The 14,756-nt window shown below is 38.8% G+C and overlaps 2 protein-coding genes and 1 long non-coding RNA gene across 6 annotated transcripts; 2 read left to right on the top strand and 1 right to left on the bottom strand.

Moving 5' to 3' along the window:
* Positions 1–16: 16 nt before the first annotated feature.
* LOC106412253 lies at positions 17–2,367 on the top strand. Its single transcript, XR_001282527.3, has 3 exons — positions 17–178; positions 389–1,458; positions 1,584–2,367. It is a non-coding gene; the product is annotated as an uncharacterized LOC106412253 (long non-coding RNA).
* A 1,001-nt stretch (positions 2,368–3,368) lies between these two features.
* LOC106415603 (protein SPT2 homolog) lies at positions 3,369–6,654 on the top strand. 4 transcript variants are annotated; one of them, XM_048765049.1, is made up of 10 exons: positions 3,369–3,823; positions 4,193–4,248; positions 4,319–4,539; positions 4,649–4,751; positions 4,833–5,041; positions 5,127–5,388; positions 5,425–5,895; positions 5,982–6,115; positions 6,207–6,290; positions 6,388–6,654. In XM_048765049.1, the coding sequence occupies exons 2-10, from the start codon at positions 4,228–4,230 to the stop codon at positions 6,482–6,484; spliced, it is 1,602 nt and encodes a 533-aa protein (XP_048621006.1). In that variant the 5' UTR covers positions 3,369–3,823; positions 4,193–4,227; the 3' UTR covers positions 6,485–6,654. The 4 variants fall into 4 exon arrangements, with proteins under 4 accessions (XP_048621006.1, XP_013711809.2, XP_013711808.2 ...); XM_013856355.3 differs by having other exon boundaries at positions 4,833–5,037; positions 5,147–5,895; XM_013856354.3 differs by having other exon boundaries at positions 3,370–3,823; positions 5,127–5,895.
* Positions 6,655–14,399: 7,745 nt separating this feature from the next.
* LOC106413467 (uncharacterized protein At4g04775-like) lies at positions 14,400–14,756 on the bottom strand. The gene has a single exon (XM_013854239.1). It carries the CDS (start codon positions 14,754–14,756, stop codon positions 14,400–14,402), a length of 357 nt encoding a protein of 118 aa, XP_013709693.1.

Raw genomic sequence — 14,756 nt, 5'->3', positions numbered from 1 at the left:
ATAACATTAAAGAAATAATCAAACCGTACCGGTCCACAAAAAATAGCAATTAGTATAATTTAAGCCCCTTTGGTTTCTCTTTCTTTCATAAAGTACCCGTTTCTTCTTCGTGTTCTTGTTCAATCACAGAACATCTCTCTCAATGTTCGCCGTCTCTTCGAGTTCCTCCTCCAATTCGGTAACTTTTCCTCTCTCTCTCTCATGGGTTTTCCAGTCTCATTGCTAAATTTAGAAACTTTTTAGGGGTTATCTAGATTATTTGGTGGACATTGATTCTGGTGTGATGAAAAGATTGCAACTTTATAATTCGTTGACAATGATCTCTTTTGAGCTAAACCATGAATCTGTGCTTTATTAATGTGTGTGTGTGTGTTTGTTTGTTTGTCAGAGTCGACGATAAAGAGCAAGTTGGCATCTTTGAATGAGAAGTTGGATCTTCTGGAACGTCGCTTGGAAATGCTTGAGGTCCAAGTTAGTACCGCCGCAGCAAACCCTTCTCTCTTCGCTACGTGGAATGAATAGCCTGAGCCTTTTGTTGGCGGCTTTAATCTGGAGAACACATCTTTCCTTTTTAATGATTCTTTTATCTCTTCTTCTTCCATATGAAATACAATCCACTGATGAAGAACTGTGTATCATTTCCTCTGTGTTGATGTATGATCTTTTGTATCCCAAAATCGTTTCATCAAGTTTTTCTTCCTTGTCATCTTTGTACGCTACATCTTGGAGTTAAAGTATAGTTCATTCTCCACAAGGTCTGTTTCGTTATTGCTTGTCATCGAACACGTACGGGTTCAAGTCGCTGTATAACATCAGCCTTTCTCTCTCAATCTCCAACAACAACTTACTCAGATAAATGTTTCTTGTTATGGTGAGAGACTAATGATCTCCAGGTTTGTAATAACTAGGACCATCTCCAATGGGGTTCTCCCCATTGGAATTCTTAATATATATATTATGTATATATATATATATATATTATATATGTGTAAATAATTGTGGAGTTCATAATTACTGTGGAATCCTATAAATAAGAGTTCTTAAGGATATTTCTTAGACCACTTACATTGGAGGCTTTTAAACGGGGTTCTTAAAAAAAACTAAAAAAAAAAAAGAAAAAAAGAAAAAACTAACTAAGGGGTTTTGGAACCACTAAGCACCCCATACGTGCCATCTCTGTATTGGTCGATTCCTTCATCTTCTCTCCATACTCTTCGATCCAATCTCCACCATTCCGTCTCCAATCTTCGATTCCAATTGTCAGCACCGCCGTGAGATTAGACTTCGCTGAACTCCACACTTCAAGTCCGGGAGGGTGAAGTTGTGACGAGTCTTGCGTCTCTCACGTCCCTCTCTCTTTGAGATTAGCTTTGACTCTGTAATCTCTTCTCCTCGTCTCACTTCTCCTCGTCTTCTTAACGATTGTTCGAGCCGCCACCACTGATGTCCAATACTGTGGTACGTTTAACACTCCTCCGTCTCTTCTTTTTAGCTTTTTTACTCTTTCTTCTTGTGATGCCTGCCTCTTGTAATTGATCGTTTCATAGTGTCAAAGTTTCGGTTTTTTTCTTCTTGAATTGCAGAGGAGAATGCAGAGTATGAAGTAAAAGTGAAAGAGGTTAATATAGCGCCTAATCCTATAGCTCGAGGCGAGCCAGCTACCTTTACCATCTCTGCCAACACATGTTGCTTCTTTTTTTACTTTACATTGATACCAATGAAAGATGTTTCCTTTGTGATGATGATGAATGTGTTAGTTATGAACTTATGATAGAGAGAGAAAATGTGATTACTTCTTTTGAGGATTGTAGGCTCTTACTAGATTCTAAAGGAGCGTTAGATGGTCAAGGTTTGAATAGTTAGATGGTCAGGGTTTAAAGTGGTTGAAAGATCTGTAAGCCTGGGTATGAGCATGGGATAAATCTGTTTGACCTGTGCTTGTTTTAGACATTTGAGTTATTGTCAAGTTTCTTTAGTTCAAGATGTTTTCTCTGTCATTGCCTATTAGAACTATGATTCACATCGGAGACTTTTTGTTTGGTTTTGGTGTCTTTTGATCTTGTCTGTTTGTTATCTTTGATCTTGTTGTTTTAAGACAGCCATATAAAACAATCTTCTTTTTGTGTGATGCATATGTTTCACTTGATGCCGAAGTCACAAGGAAGCTTTTACGTGTTCAACGATATATTCAGGTTGAACTACGCCTGAAGAAGAATCTCAGATACTATACACTATTTAATCAATGATTTATCTTGAGAATAGAGCAAGATTGTATTTGTGTTTGAATGGAGGTTCGTTTGTCATTTACATTCCAGTGACTTGATAAGACAAATTTAAATGGTTTCCAATATGCTATTTTCATCTGAATGTTTCTCTATCCTCTGACCACTGGCCACATCTCCCGGTCCAAGCTTAGCCTATCAAAGTGTTTTTTTTTCTTATCCGAAGGCTTTACTTTAGTCATTCATTGCAAAGCGGCTAGCAAGAGTTTCACTTACCAGTTCTGTGTTTTTTTTAAAACAAAACAAATGTTCTTATTATTAACTCTGTGTGTTTTTAATATGGTTTTATGTTATTTTTATCAAAAATTTTATGTATGCTTTTATTTTAAATCATTCTACTTAAAAAAAAAATATTTAAGAATCCCTATGAAGTTCTCCTATTGGAGGAGCAAAAAATTATTTGCCCTAATAAAAGTTTTTAACTTTTCAAATCACTTTATTAACTACTAATTTAATTGTAAGAACCATTATAGGTTTTAATGGATGGACTTGCTCTTAAAACTTTCTTTTAAGAACCGTTATGTATGAGATTCCACAAAAATTGTAAATGCTCTTATGCATTTGTAGATCACGGATCTCCTTCGATGAGTAAAGAGAAGGATCATGGAGTGGAGTGGAGTGGGTTGAAGCCTGGAAGATAGAGAGACAAGCGCTGGCTTATCTTGGAAGGGCTTTACCAGTTTTAGCCCAGGAGGACTGGCCCTGACTAGCGATGAAGCAACACTTAAAAGGTGATCCCACTGCTCGAAGAAGTTTTAACTGCATTTTACAACATTGTGTGATACTTGGCGTCTGGGATGTAAATATCCTTTTCTTTATAAATAAACCAGAATGAAAGTCTCAAATACAACTCAATCTATCTGCCTGAAAAAGAAAAAAAAAACTCAATATCTCTCTATATATATAATCTAATTCCAATTATATACTATAGTATTAAAGTTAAATAATAATCATAACTAACTATGATCTATAAATCAACCAATATAATTAATAAAAAGTCGGTGTCAGTTCCAAATATTTATTTAACCTTTTCTAAAAAAATCTAAAATTGCCGGTGGACTCTCGGCGACGGTTAAAAGGCTCGAGAGAGAGAGAGAGAGGCAGGTGGAGAGGAGAAGTCTCAATTTCACTAATTAGATTTTACCAAAAACAGAAAGAAAAAAAGGAAGCAAATCTTTAACTTCCAAAACAGAAAGAGAAAAAAAAACCTAATTTTATATAATTCCCATTTAAAAGAGAGATGCGAGAGAGAAAGATTGGGAAGGGGAGATGCAAGATGGCGCATAATAGGAGAAGCAGAAGTGTTTGTTTCTGGGTCCTTGCCTTTCTTTTCTTTTCCTTTTTATGCCTCACAAAAGCCCACGAGAGACAGAGAGCGCGTATCCCCCTCTCCTCTCCTTTTATCCCTTCGCCGCTTCCCTCTCTTCTCCCAGATCCCACACAGATCTTCGCTCTCTCCCCGTTTCAGAAACCGTATTTTTTTCTTTCTCTCAATTCGAAACGTTTTTCGTCGTTTTTCATCGGTTCCTGATCAGATCCAGGTAATTTTCGATCAGATCCGTCGTTTTTTTTTTTTTTTTTTTTGTTTTCGATTTAGGTTTGTTTGTAAGAAATCAGATCTGGTGATTGCTTTATATGTTTTTGAATTGGATTCCTGGTAAACAAGATGTTTGAAATCGATTTTGAAGTTTTTCCGTGTGATTTGTGATGATTTCGATCTGTTAAGATTTAGATTTTCCTGGGTCAAAGTCCGATTATTTAGCTCGATTTCTATCGATTTGTGATCTTACTTCGGATTCTCTCATAAAGCTTCGTACTTTGGTTATAGATCTGTGATATCGTTTTCTTTATCATAAAGTTTCATACTTTGGCTTCTTTTTTTTTTGTATTAATCAAGTTTTTGTTTGCAGGGGTTTGCTAAGTGCTAACATATCTTCCAGCGAAGATGATGCAGGCCTATGAAGAAGTAAGGTTTTTTTTGGAATTGGTATTAATTTATACATCTTACATCTGTTTAACATTTTTTTCAATTGCAGGACCTTGATGAGGAAGCTGGCTATGATGACTATTACAGTGATGATAATGGCTTGGATGAGTATGAAGAGGAAGAAGAAGAAGTACCCCCAAAGGAAGAAGTTGAATATCTTGAATTGCGCCAAAGGATCAAGGAGTCTATCAGGAAAAAATCGGGCAGTGGAGGTGTTAATGCTGCTCAATCTTCACAAGACAGAAGAAAAAAACAACTCCCTTACAACGAGTATGTGGTAGCTATTAATCACCCTTCTTACAAAACATCTCATGGAATGTGTGTGTTTTACAGCCTTATTACAACATCTGTTTCAAGCTGTGTTTTTTTTCTTCTGCAGCTTTGGTTCCTTCTTTGGCCCTTCACGGCCTGTGATATCCTCGAGGGTTATTCAAGAAAGCAAATCCTTGCTGGAAAACGAGATAAAGAACTCCAACCAACCTGTATGTTGTGTCTTACTTTTGTCTTCACATTTTAAATGTTCTTTTTGTGTGTGTTCTGATGGACTTGTTTGTGGTGTGCAGAAGAAAAGACCTGTTCCAGCTAGCAGCTCGGGCGATAAGAATGTGTCACATGAGAAGAAGCGGCCTAAAGTCTTGAGTGCCACGAGAAGGAAAGTTGAGACTCTCAAGGACACAAGAGACTATTCCTTCTTGTTTTCGGACGATGCGGAGCTTCCTGCTCCGAAGAAGGAACCTCTGTCTCGAAGTGGCTCCTTCCCTAATTCCGGTAGGTAATGTCTTGCTGAAAAACTTTTGTTTTGCAGATTTTGTGATTTTTTTATAGCATTCCATTTTCATGGAGATAACTTAATACAGGCGTTTTGCTGATATTCAAGAGTCGAGATCTGCGAGACCCAAACAATCACCAGCTATCAATGGTAGAGTTGCTCAAGGTCCACCACCTTGTGAGGATAAGAGACCTGTTGTTTCTGCTAATTGCCATTCACGACCGGCTTCCTCTGGCGGCCAAATGAATCATTCAAGACCTACGGCTACGGCTTCCTCAGGAAGCCAAATGCAATCGAAATCTGTCTCGGGGAGACCTACGGCTTCCTCAGGCAGCAGTCAGATGCAGAAATCAAGACCGGCTTCCTCTGGTAGCCAAATCCAAAATTCAAGACCAGTTTCCTCTGGTAACCAAATGCAGCAAAGAGCTGCATCCTCTGGAAGCCAGAGACCTGGTTCCTCGACAAACCGTCAAGCACCCATGAGACCACCAGGTTCAACAATGAATGGCCAATCAGCTAATCGGAATGGCCAGCCAAGTTCCAGATCAGAACACCAAAGACCAGCTCCTGGGAAGGTGCCGGTGGATCATAGGAGGCAGATGAGCAACAGCAGCAGCAATGGAGTTGGTCCTGGTCGGTCCGGGTCTACAGCAAGACCTTTGCCTTCTAAGCCATCGTTGGAGAGAAAGCCCTCCATGTCGGCGGGAAAGAGTTCTCTTCAAAGTGCTCAGAGACCAACGTCCTCGTCCAGGCCAATGTCATCTGATCCTAGGCAACGGCTGGGAGAACAGAGAAAGGTAAACCCTACCGCATCCCGAATAATCCCAAAACAACCAGTGCCTACCTCAAGACACCAGGTATAAATTATTTTTGACATCGTTGTCTTTATCTCCTTTAAATATTAGCGTCTGCACTACTAATTAGTGAAATAACTTTGCCACAGATGATGAGTAAACCGGCAGCCAAGAGACCTCCACAGCGTGACATACATGATGATCGGAGGCCTTTGAAGAAGAAGAAGCCTTCAATAATGTCAGAGGATGCTAAGGCATTGAGCATGATTAGACAAATGTTCAAGTACTGCTTCGAACTTTCCTTCATTACGTTTTCTTGAAGTTTTTTTTTTTTTTGCTCCTGACACTTGAGGGTTTTTGTGTTTCAATATCAGTACCAATCGTTACGCTGGACGTGACGATGATGACAGAAACATGGAAGCCAACTTCGACGATATCATGAAGGAAGAGAGACGAAGGTACATCAATGTTTTGATCTCGAGTGTCATTCACTTGTTTCTTCATTTTTATATATATATATATCCTTAACCATTCGTGTTGGCTTGGTCTATGCAGTGCGAGAATTGCAAGGGAGGAAGATGAAAAGGAAGCGCAGCTGATAGCACAAGAAGAAGAGCGAGAGAGGCTGAGAAAGATTCGGAAGAACCGTTAAAAGTCAGAAAGAGACCTTTGAACTTTATCTTTATTTAATGTGACTTCAGATTTTTTTAGTGGTTCTCGCATTTGCATCTCTTTTTTGGCTGCTTGGGGCAAAAAGAGTTTTAACTTTTATTTTTGTTCTTTTAGTTGTACAACTAGTAATAATATCTTAAGTTGGTGAAAGCTTTTTTCTTTGGTAGAACCGGAGAACGATATAGAAAAATTAGAAACAGAGAAAAATAATATCTTTTGTTTGAGATGATCTGAAATATGATTTTAGTGGTTCTTTTTTGTTTGAATTGAGATTTTAGTAGTTCTTTAATCATTGAAGAAGTAGTTCAGTTTCATTGATGAACGACAAGGATTAGGGGGCTGGCAAAATATTTGTAGAGAGAGGATCTTTCCGTGTGAGACTCCGAGATGTTTGGAAGAAGCTGTAACTTTATATTTTTGCTTTAGAAATAAATCTGTAGATTTTTTTTTTGCTGTGGCTGTAGATAATTTTGTTGTAGAATATTAGCTGTATGTTTAAAAAGATTCAAAGATTTACATATAAATTTTCTAAAGCAAAAAATAAGTGCTCTAGATTTATGGTTTTCTACAGCTAAAAATAAATAAAAAGAAAAGAAAAATCTGTAGCTTTAAAAAATCTTTACAAATCATGATTGGCAAAATTTTGGGTGGTAGAAATAATTTAAGTCGTAGAGAGATCTTATAGCGCTTCTAAAACATTTGTCAATCAACCCCTCCGTTGCAGCAAAATCAATCCATAGGGTTGATCATTAATCAAGAAAGAGTAAATAACTGAAGATACACTCACCAAAATTCAGTTGGCCATCTAATATCAAAACCCATTCCATATAACAATGCTCTCAGATAATTCTATTATACTCGGTCGAATGTCTTTAGACATATCAGTCTTCACCGCCATGAACAGATATGCAAACCTAATCAGAACTAGGGAATGAATAAGCTCTTGAGCAATGGTTATGTTATATTATATCAGCCTCTATGAGACAAAAAACTGATTGAGTAATAGAAATCAAATCTTCCATCCACGGCTTCAACCTCTTTACCAAAATATTTGAAATGACTTTATAAATCACAAAACAAAGGCTGATCGGTCGCATGTCAGAATCATCTTAAGGTTTGAAATTTTGAAGTTAGACATAGATGAATATAATTCCACTCACGGCATGAAACCAGAATTGAAGAAAGCTTGGACGTCCATCACCATTTTTTTCTCTCCAACACTGACCAGAATTTTTGAAAGATCTCCTTGACTTCAAATGCCGAAACTGCTTTATTTAAATGAAAGTTCACCTGAGAAGAAACTCTTGCATGCATATCGTGAAAACATATACCATAGAAAGGAGGGTTGGAAGAGTTAGACAAACTTGAAAAGAATTCCACTGCCACTTTACCTTTAGCAGAATCAGAGAAAATCTTTACACGATCTGCATTAACCAGTTTGTCCATGGCATTCCTAGCAAGAGCAACTTTAACAGAGTTTTGAAATAACTTTGTGTTTCTATTACCTCCATGCCGCCATTTATCCTTTACTCATTTGCCACTAATTTTTTTTTCCATCTTTATAAACTCTAATCATATATCTTTTCAGAAAGTTAATATGATCAACCGAAGGGCAATTTGATGATTATTCCTGTTCCAGCGCAAACTCTGCTTAATGAATTCTGTCCCTAGAATTGATATTCACATTCTTCTTCAAATTACTCAAAGGCTTGTTGCAAACCTTTTCCAAGTAGATACTGAGGCTCCCCTCCATTGCACTAGCAAAATCCCATGCATTAGCAACATTCTTCTTATGCCATCAAGCTCTTTGAATCTTTTATCAAATCTAAAACGGCCTCTGTAAGTCTCATGTGCTTCAATGAGTTTAATAAGCATCGGTCTATGATTTGATCCTCTTGTATCCAAAAACATTTGATTGGAGCATGGAAATTGTTTGAACCAAGCTTGATTTCCAAAACATTTATCCAGCCTTGATTGGATCCAAAGTTATGTCTTATACCTCCCCAAGTAAAACCACTACCATGGCTAACCAGTTCTTTGAACTGACCAACTTCAACCATCTAAATAAAGGGTATAAAGGAATCATCAGCACACCACAGTCCACCAATCTTTTCCCCATTATGCAAAATATCATAGAAATCTCCAAATACACACTAATTGTCTTTTCTACTCGCACCATTACGGTTAAGACGTTCCCATAAAGCTAACCTTCTTTAAAGATCAGACGGACCATATATACAAGAGGCAAAGAAAGAAACCACACCAAACTGTACAATGCAATCCAACAAGTTTTTATTCACAAATTTAAAATCTAACTTTACAGAATGCTTCCAAAATATAGCAAGATTGCCCCCATAACCAACATGATCCACCGTACAAACACGATCATAACCTAACCAAACCTGAAGGTCTACCAAAACAGTTCTTCAATTCATAGTTTTCATCAGAAAAAATACCGTTGGAAAATGTTTTTGACACATTTTTTTAGGTGGGGAATTGTTAAGTCTTGAGGCCGCCCTAATCCTCAACAATTCCAACTGATAATGCTCATCTAAACTTCGTCGATTCCTCATTCGAAACTCACCCTTGAAGTAGAATGCCTTGCACTTTTTGATGAAATACTACTTTCCTCCCTAGCCTTCCTCTTTGATGCCAATACTGTACCGACAAAGAAATCTGTGTAAACAAAATTCTCTTGTGTTTTTAACAAACTCAAACAAGAAGAAGAATAAATATTAGTTTTTTCACAACAGTTACGATTATGCTTTCGTTCCAAGATAAGAATTTACTGATAAGCTTTTCGATCATTACTTGAACTTTTACGCTACAAGGGAGGACACTGTTAGTGGGGAAGGTAACAAGCCAGTCCTTATTATGTTTCTTCTGGTACTTTGCAGTTTGAAAAACACAATCGTAACTGTTGAGAAAATCTAAAGCCAGAACATACTGATTCAATTATTAAAGGTTATCCTAGTAAGGATACCAAGATGTGTTAGCTCATTTAGGGATTTTTTAATAAAAATTTTCAATAAATTTTTTTTTTTTTTTAATTTTTAATATTTTTTTTATCAAAATTTTTTTTATTGGATTGGAAATCATTTCAAAAATATTTATCGTTGTTCGCGAAAGAAGACTGTGCCACATGCATTAGCTCAAATAAAAAAGAATGAAGAATTTTGCAATTGCTAAGAAAATAAGCCATATACAAAATCAACAATTTAGTATTTTAAGACTAAATTCACTTATTATAAGTAACTATAAGTCTCTTGCTTCTCTTTAGATGTATGGTTTACTGATCGAGATCAATCTGATGGAGTGATGGTCCAAGTCTGTCTTCTTTTCTCGTTCATTTGGCTTGGAGCTGAGTCTTGAAGAATTCATGACGACTTTGTTTTGGTTAATGATTATATCATCGTTAGGTGAAGAGCTAAGAATTTCAGATGAAACAGTACTCTCAAATCCAAAGCATATCCAGGAATAATAGGCCAACTTGATCCTGAATCCATCAACCAACACATAGTGACAAGAAAGATATAAAATAATAATAACAACAAACTAATTATATCCCCTACGTATACCAAGTGGCAGAAGCTTATCATAAGAGATTCTTGGATATTCTAAGAGACCCTTTTGTTTCTTACTGTTTGTTTGTTCGTTGCCAATTTTTCAAAACGGTCTCTCAAAAAGAAGATAATTATTAATTAGGAAAAGAAAAAGAGTTGATAACGGTTTGGAACACTTTTTGTCTTTTTTGACACAATCAGACACAACTTGCTGGAGGGACACTTTGTCTAGTTTCTGAGCTGAGTTCGGACCATTGTGTCCCTCGCTTCCTTAACTGAGACAAATATTGAGTCAGTATTTTTTTAATTATATCTCCCCAGCTGGAAAGCGACCGTACAACCCTGCGTTTTGTAAAAGTTATTAAGTTTTGGCTGTTGCGTTTATGGGGAAAAGGTACCAGCAACAGCCGTTGGATGAAGGAAGATCTGAGGGCGATGAAGAGCTGCGCTAGAGAAAGAAGCTTTGGTATTAAATGAATTGTTATCTTGTCTTTTTCTCTACGGAAGCAGCCTCATCTGCACTACGTTTGTTCACAAAGGTGATTGAGAGTCTTGTGTTTTGAGGTTTTCCGCCGCCAGCTTGGTGAAGGGTTTTGACGATGGAGGAAACCTGCATGGTTTTAAGTGGTGATTGGGTTTGTAGCGATGTTGGGACGTGGGATTTTGTTATCGAGAAAAACAGAATGGGTCGTATGGTTGAGATTTACGAGGGGATTGGGTGCAAGGAGCTTGAGGGAAATGTTCTGCGTGAGTTTAAACTCGATGAGGAGCGTTACCGTGTGAGTTTAAGTTACTGGCCACCCACAAGCTTCGAACTTGCGACCGGGATTAGGACCCCACCGGTTCTGATAACCAACCATGGTGCGGTGAAGTATTTCTGCGAACATCAGAAAGTGAAAGGGGGGATGAATCTGTTTGCAAAGTTTGAACTTAAAACAGATTGCATGGACACCGAGGTTGTGGACGACTCAAGGATGGATTTTGTGTCACCAGAAGCGGCGCGTTTTGTGGAGAAGAGGGATTTTGGATCTGTTTCCTCGAAGAAGGGTTATGTCTCATCTGCTGCGTCGAAAAACAGAGTAATGAACAGTGACTCGGGCTTAGGGTTGGGATTTGTCTCAGAAAAGGCGGCTAGTTTAGGAGGCATGAGGGATTTTGCTTGTGGTTCTTCAAAGAAGCGTAACGTGACATCCCCTTACAGAAAGAGCAGAGTAATCGACATTTCAGATGAGGATGAACTAGTTATGGAAGTGGAGAAATTAGAGGAGACAATAATGAGTGAGGGTGGTAAAGGAGGGACTAGCTTAGGCGATGATGAGAGTGGTTTTAGCTTTGCAACAGATGAAGAAGGGAACTTTGAAGTGGACGAGATTTCAGTGAGGCCTAGAGGTTACGATAAGGACTTCTGGTCACCATTACTAGCTGGAGATTATGGTGGTTCTGCTGCTGTTAATGTTGTTTACAATGAGGAAGAGATTGTTGAGGGTCTAACGAAGAAGAAAGGGCCTCGTACTTATTTCTGTGACACAAAAAGTTGTTTTGACCATTATGTAGAGGTGGGTGGTGATAGCGGGGGAGAAGATAAAGTGAAAGAAGAGATGTCGGAGGAGGCTAATCCTTGGAGTGGAGGCGGTGGCGATATCAGGAACAATGAGCCCAAACGAAGACTTGCAGACATCGATGATGAAGAGTTTGATATACCACCGCTGTTTGATGATACAGAGTTTGATGCCGCTGAAATACCCGATATGGACGTGGATGAGCATGACTGGAACATTGAAGTTGGAAAGGTATTTGGAAGCAAAGAGGATTGTCAGATAGCTCTAGCTATCTATGCCATAAAGAAGCAGTTCAAGTTCACGCAGACGAGGACGAAGATAGATTCGTTCGTTGTTGAGTGTCCTGACAGTAGATGTGATTGGCGAGTAACAGCACACGAAGTCAGGGGGTGTGGGTATTATGAGATAAGGAAGGCACAACTTGATCATACCTGTCCAATTGAGTTCTATAATGGGTACAAGAGCAAGGCGACATCACGTGTGATAGCTGCAGTTTACAAGGCGAAATTTGGAGACTCGGGTAAGCTTCCTGTGGCTAGGGACTTGCAAAAAATTGTTTTAGAGGATCTGCGGGTGGACGCCTCCTACATGAAATGTTATAGGGCGAAGGAGAAGGGCGTGTTGGGATTGCGTGGTTCTAATGAAGACTCTTACTTGAAGTTGCCGAAGTATTTGTATATGTTGAAGCTAGCAAATCCCGGTACTATAGCTGATTTGGAAACTGATGTAGATGATGACGGGGACGAACGTTTTCTATATTTGTTTCTAGCATTTGGTGCTTCAATTAGTGGGTTTAGAAAGCTGAGGCATGTTTTGGTTATTGACGGTACACATCTCAGTGACAAGTACAAAGGAGTGTTGTTAACCGCAAGTGGGCAGGATGCAAATTTTCAAATATTCCCACTTGCATTTGCCGTCGTGGACAGTGAGGATGAGGATGCTTGGACATGGTTTCTTCAGAAAGTGGAGAGGATTCTATGTGATTCTCCATCTCTTGCGATTATTTCAGACAAGGCTGTGAGCATATCTAATGCAGTGAGTAAGATTTACCCTCAGGCGAAGCATGGCGCTTGCCTTGTTCATCTTGCTAGGAATGTGAATTCGAGATTCTCGAGTAAGAACCTTGCAAAGATGGTTACTGCCGCTGCGATGGCACATAGTGTGGGGGAGTTCAGAGATTATTACGGGAAGATTAGGGCGGCTAACAGTGAGTGTGGCATTTATCTGGGACAAATTGGTGTTGCTCGTTGGTCAAGAGCAAATTTCCCTAGTGATAGATATAACATTATGACCAGCAATATTGCTGAACAACTGAACAAGGCTTTGTTGGAAGGAAGGGGAGCTGCTATAGTAGAGTTGCTGACTTTTATATAGAGGATGATGACCCGATGGTATTGTACGAGAAGGAAGAAGGCTGAGAAACATAGGGGCTTGGTTAGCGTTGGAGTGGACAAGCAGATGACTAAGAACATGGCAACTATGAAGGGGAGCAAGATAAATGCCGTCAATAGCTGGAGCAGCCAAATATTGGGGAAATTTGGAAGATCAGACAAAGTGATGCTAGCAGAGAGGAAATGTAGTTGTAAGTGTTTTGATAATATTAAAATCCCGTGTGGCCATGCTATGCTTGCAGCTGACGGGGTAGGTGTGCCTTACGACACATTGTGTGGGCATTGGTACAAAACGACTGTGTGGAGGGAGACGTACGCAGGCGTTATCAACCCCCACGGTGCTGCTAGAGATGTTGATATACCTGAAGAAGTCAGCAGTTAGGTTGTTTACCCTCCTAATATGAAGAGACAACCTGGTAGACGTCGCAAGACACGCATACCATCAACCGGAGAGATAAGGGTGAGATGTTAAGAACTTATTAGGCGAGTTATTGTTAATTTGCCCTATGAAGGTAGGTAACTGACTTGTGATTGACACTGCAGGCGCCTAAGAAGAAAGTTACAAAGAACAAATGTGGTAGGTGCAGGGAGGAAGGACACAACAGGACTAACTGCAGTGTGCTTATCTAAGGTTGTCGCAGGAGGGATTCATTTGGAAATGTAATGTTGTTGGATCAAGGCAATTTTTTTTTTTGGAACTTCTTATTAATTGCTTGAAACCTAGTGTTTGTGGTTTGTCTGATTGGAGGTGCTTCCTTTTATTGGGAAGTAGTTTTGTTGAGAGTTTTTGTTGAACTGAATCATGGAAACGTTATTTTGTTAAAGGGTGGTGTACTCGGAATGCTGTTATTGGTAAGCAAAATGAACTAATAGAAATTAGAAATGTTTAGAAATTAATCTGTGGATGTGGTCAGCATTTGTAAAAACATTTTGGTCCATTGAACCACACGGGAGGGCCGTTATTAATAGCTTGTAACGTAATGTTGGTTGTTTGAATGTGTGTCGGTTTGGAGCAGCTGCCTTATAAAGGGTGGTCTAATCGAACTGCTGATATTGTTAAGGAAAATTGAACTAATAGAATCAAATCTGTGGATGTGGACAGCAGATTTATAAACTTGTTTTGTTTAGATGGAAATTTCCAACAAACGCATTAGTGTATAATAGTCGTTGAGACAGAGAGTGTTGGTATGTAAAGTTTAAAAGGAAAACCTTAGAACCGAACTCATAAATTGAAGAAGCTTTAGAAATATTTGTGTAATTAAGCAGCAGTTTTGGAAATGATAACAACCAATTAAGAGAAACATTAGTTAAATGAACTAGTGGGGACAATGAAAACAGAGGAACATTAGTTATGGGCATACAACCATGCTAGGGACATAGAATCAGATGCTGGTAATTTTTACATACAACCACTCCAAAGTACCTAGAGCAATGGCAGCAGCAACCATGTTGAGGAGAGGGTAATGGGATTTAGCATCCAGAACCAAGGTTGATTTGTTTCTTAATTCTTCGAGGAGGATAGTTTGGTCTTGAAAAATCTTTTTCATCTCCAGGAGGCTCTCGTCAATATGTCTGCCATGTTCGTGAAGTCGCATAGTTGTTGTAGTCTTGAATGATTCAAAATCGGACTGAAGGTGGGTGACCTTTTTATCAACCATTCGAATCTCGTCGATGATGGCCTCGTCTATCCATTTGAAAAGGTGGTGCTCAGATTGCCTCTGGTTTGTGGACGTGGACAT

Source organism: Brassica napus, chromosome C8 (genome assembly GCF_020379485.1).
Source record: "Brassica napus cultivar Da-Ae chromosome C8, Da-Ae, whole genome shotgun sequence".
Lineage (NCBI taxonomy): Eukaryota > Viridiplantae > Streptophyta > Magnoliopsida > Brassicales > Brassicaceae > Brassica > Brassica napus.
The sequence above is the reverse complement of the archived record's forward strand: the minus strand, read 5'-3'. Positions and strand labels throughout refer to the sequence as shown.

Coding starts and splice junctions, on each gene's coding strand:
- LOC106413467 (XM_013854239.1), bottom strand. CDS start 14,756: ATGTCCACGTCCACAAACCAGAGGCAATCTGAGCACCACCTTTTCAAA.
- LOC106415603 (XM_013856354.3), top strand. CDS start 4,228: ATGATGCAGGCCTATGAAGAA. Junction 4,249..4,318: donor TGATGCAGGCCTATGAAGAA/GTAAGGTTTTTT, acceptor TTTCAATTGCAG/GACCTTGATGAGGAAGCTGG. Junction 4,540..4,648: donor AAACAACTCCCTTACAACGA/GTATGTGGTAGC, acceptor TTTCTTCTGCAG/CTTTGGTTCCTTCTTTGGCC.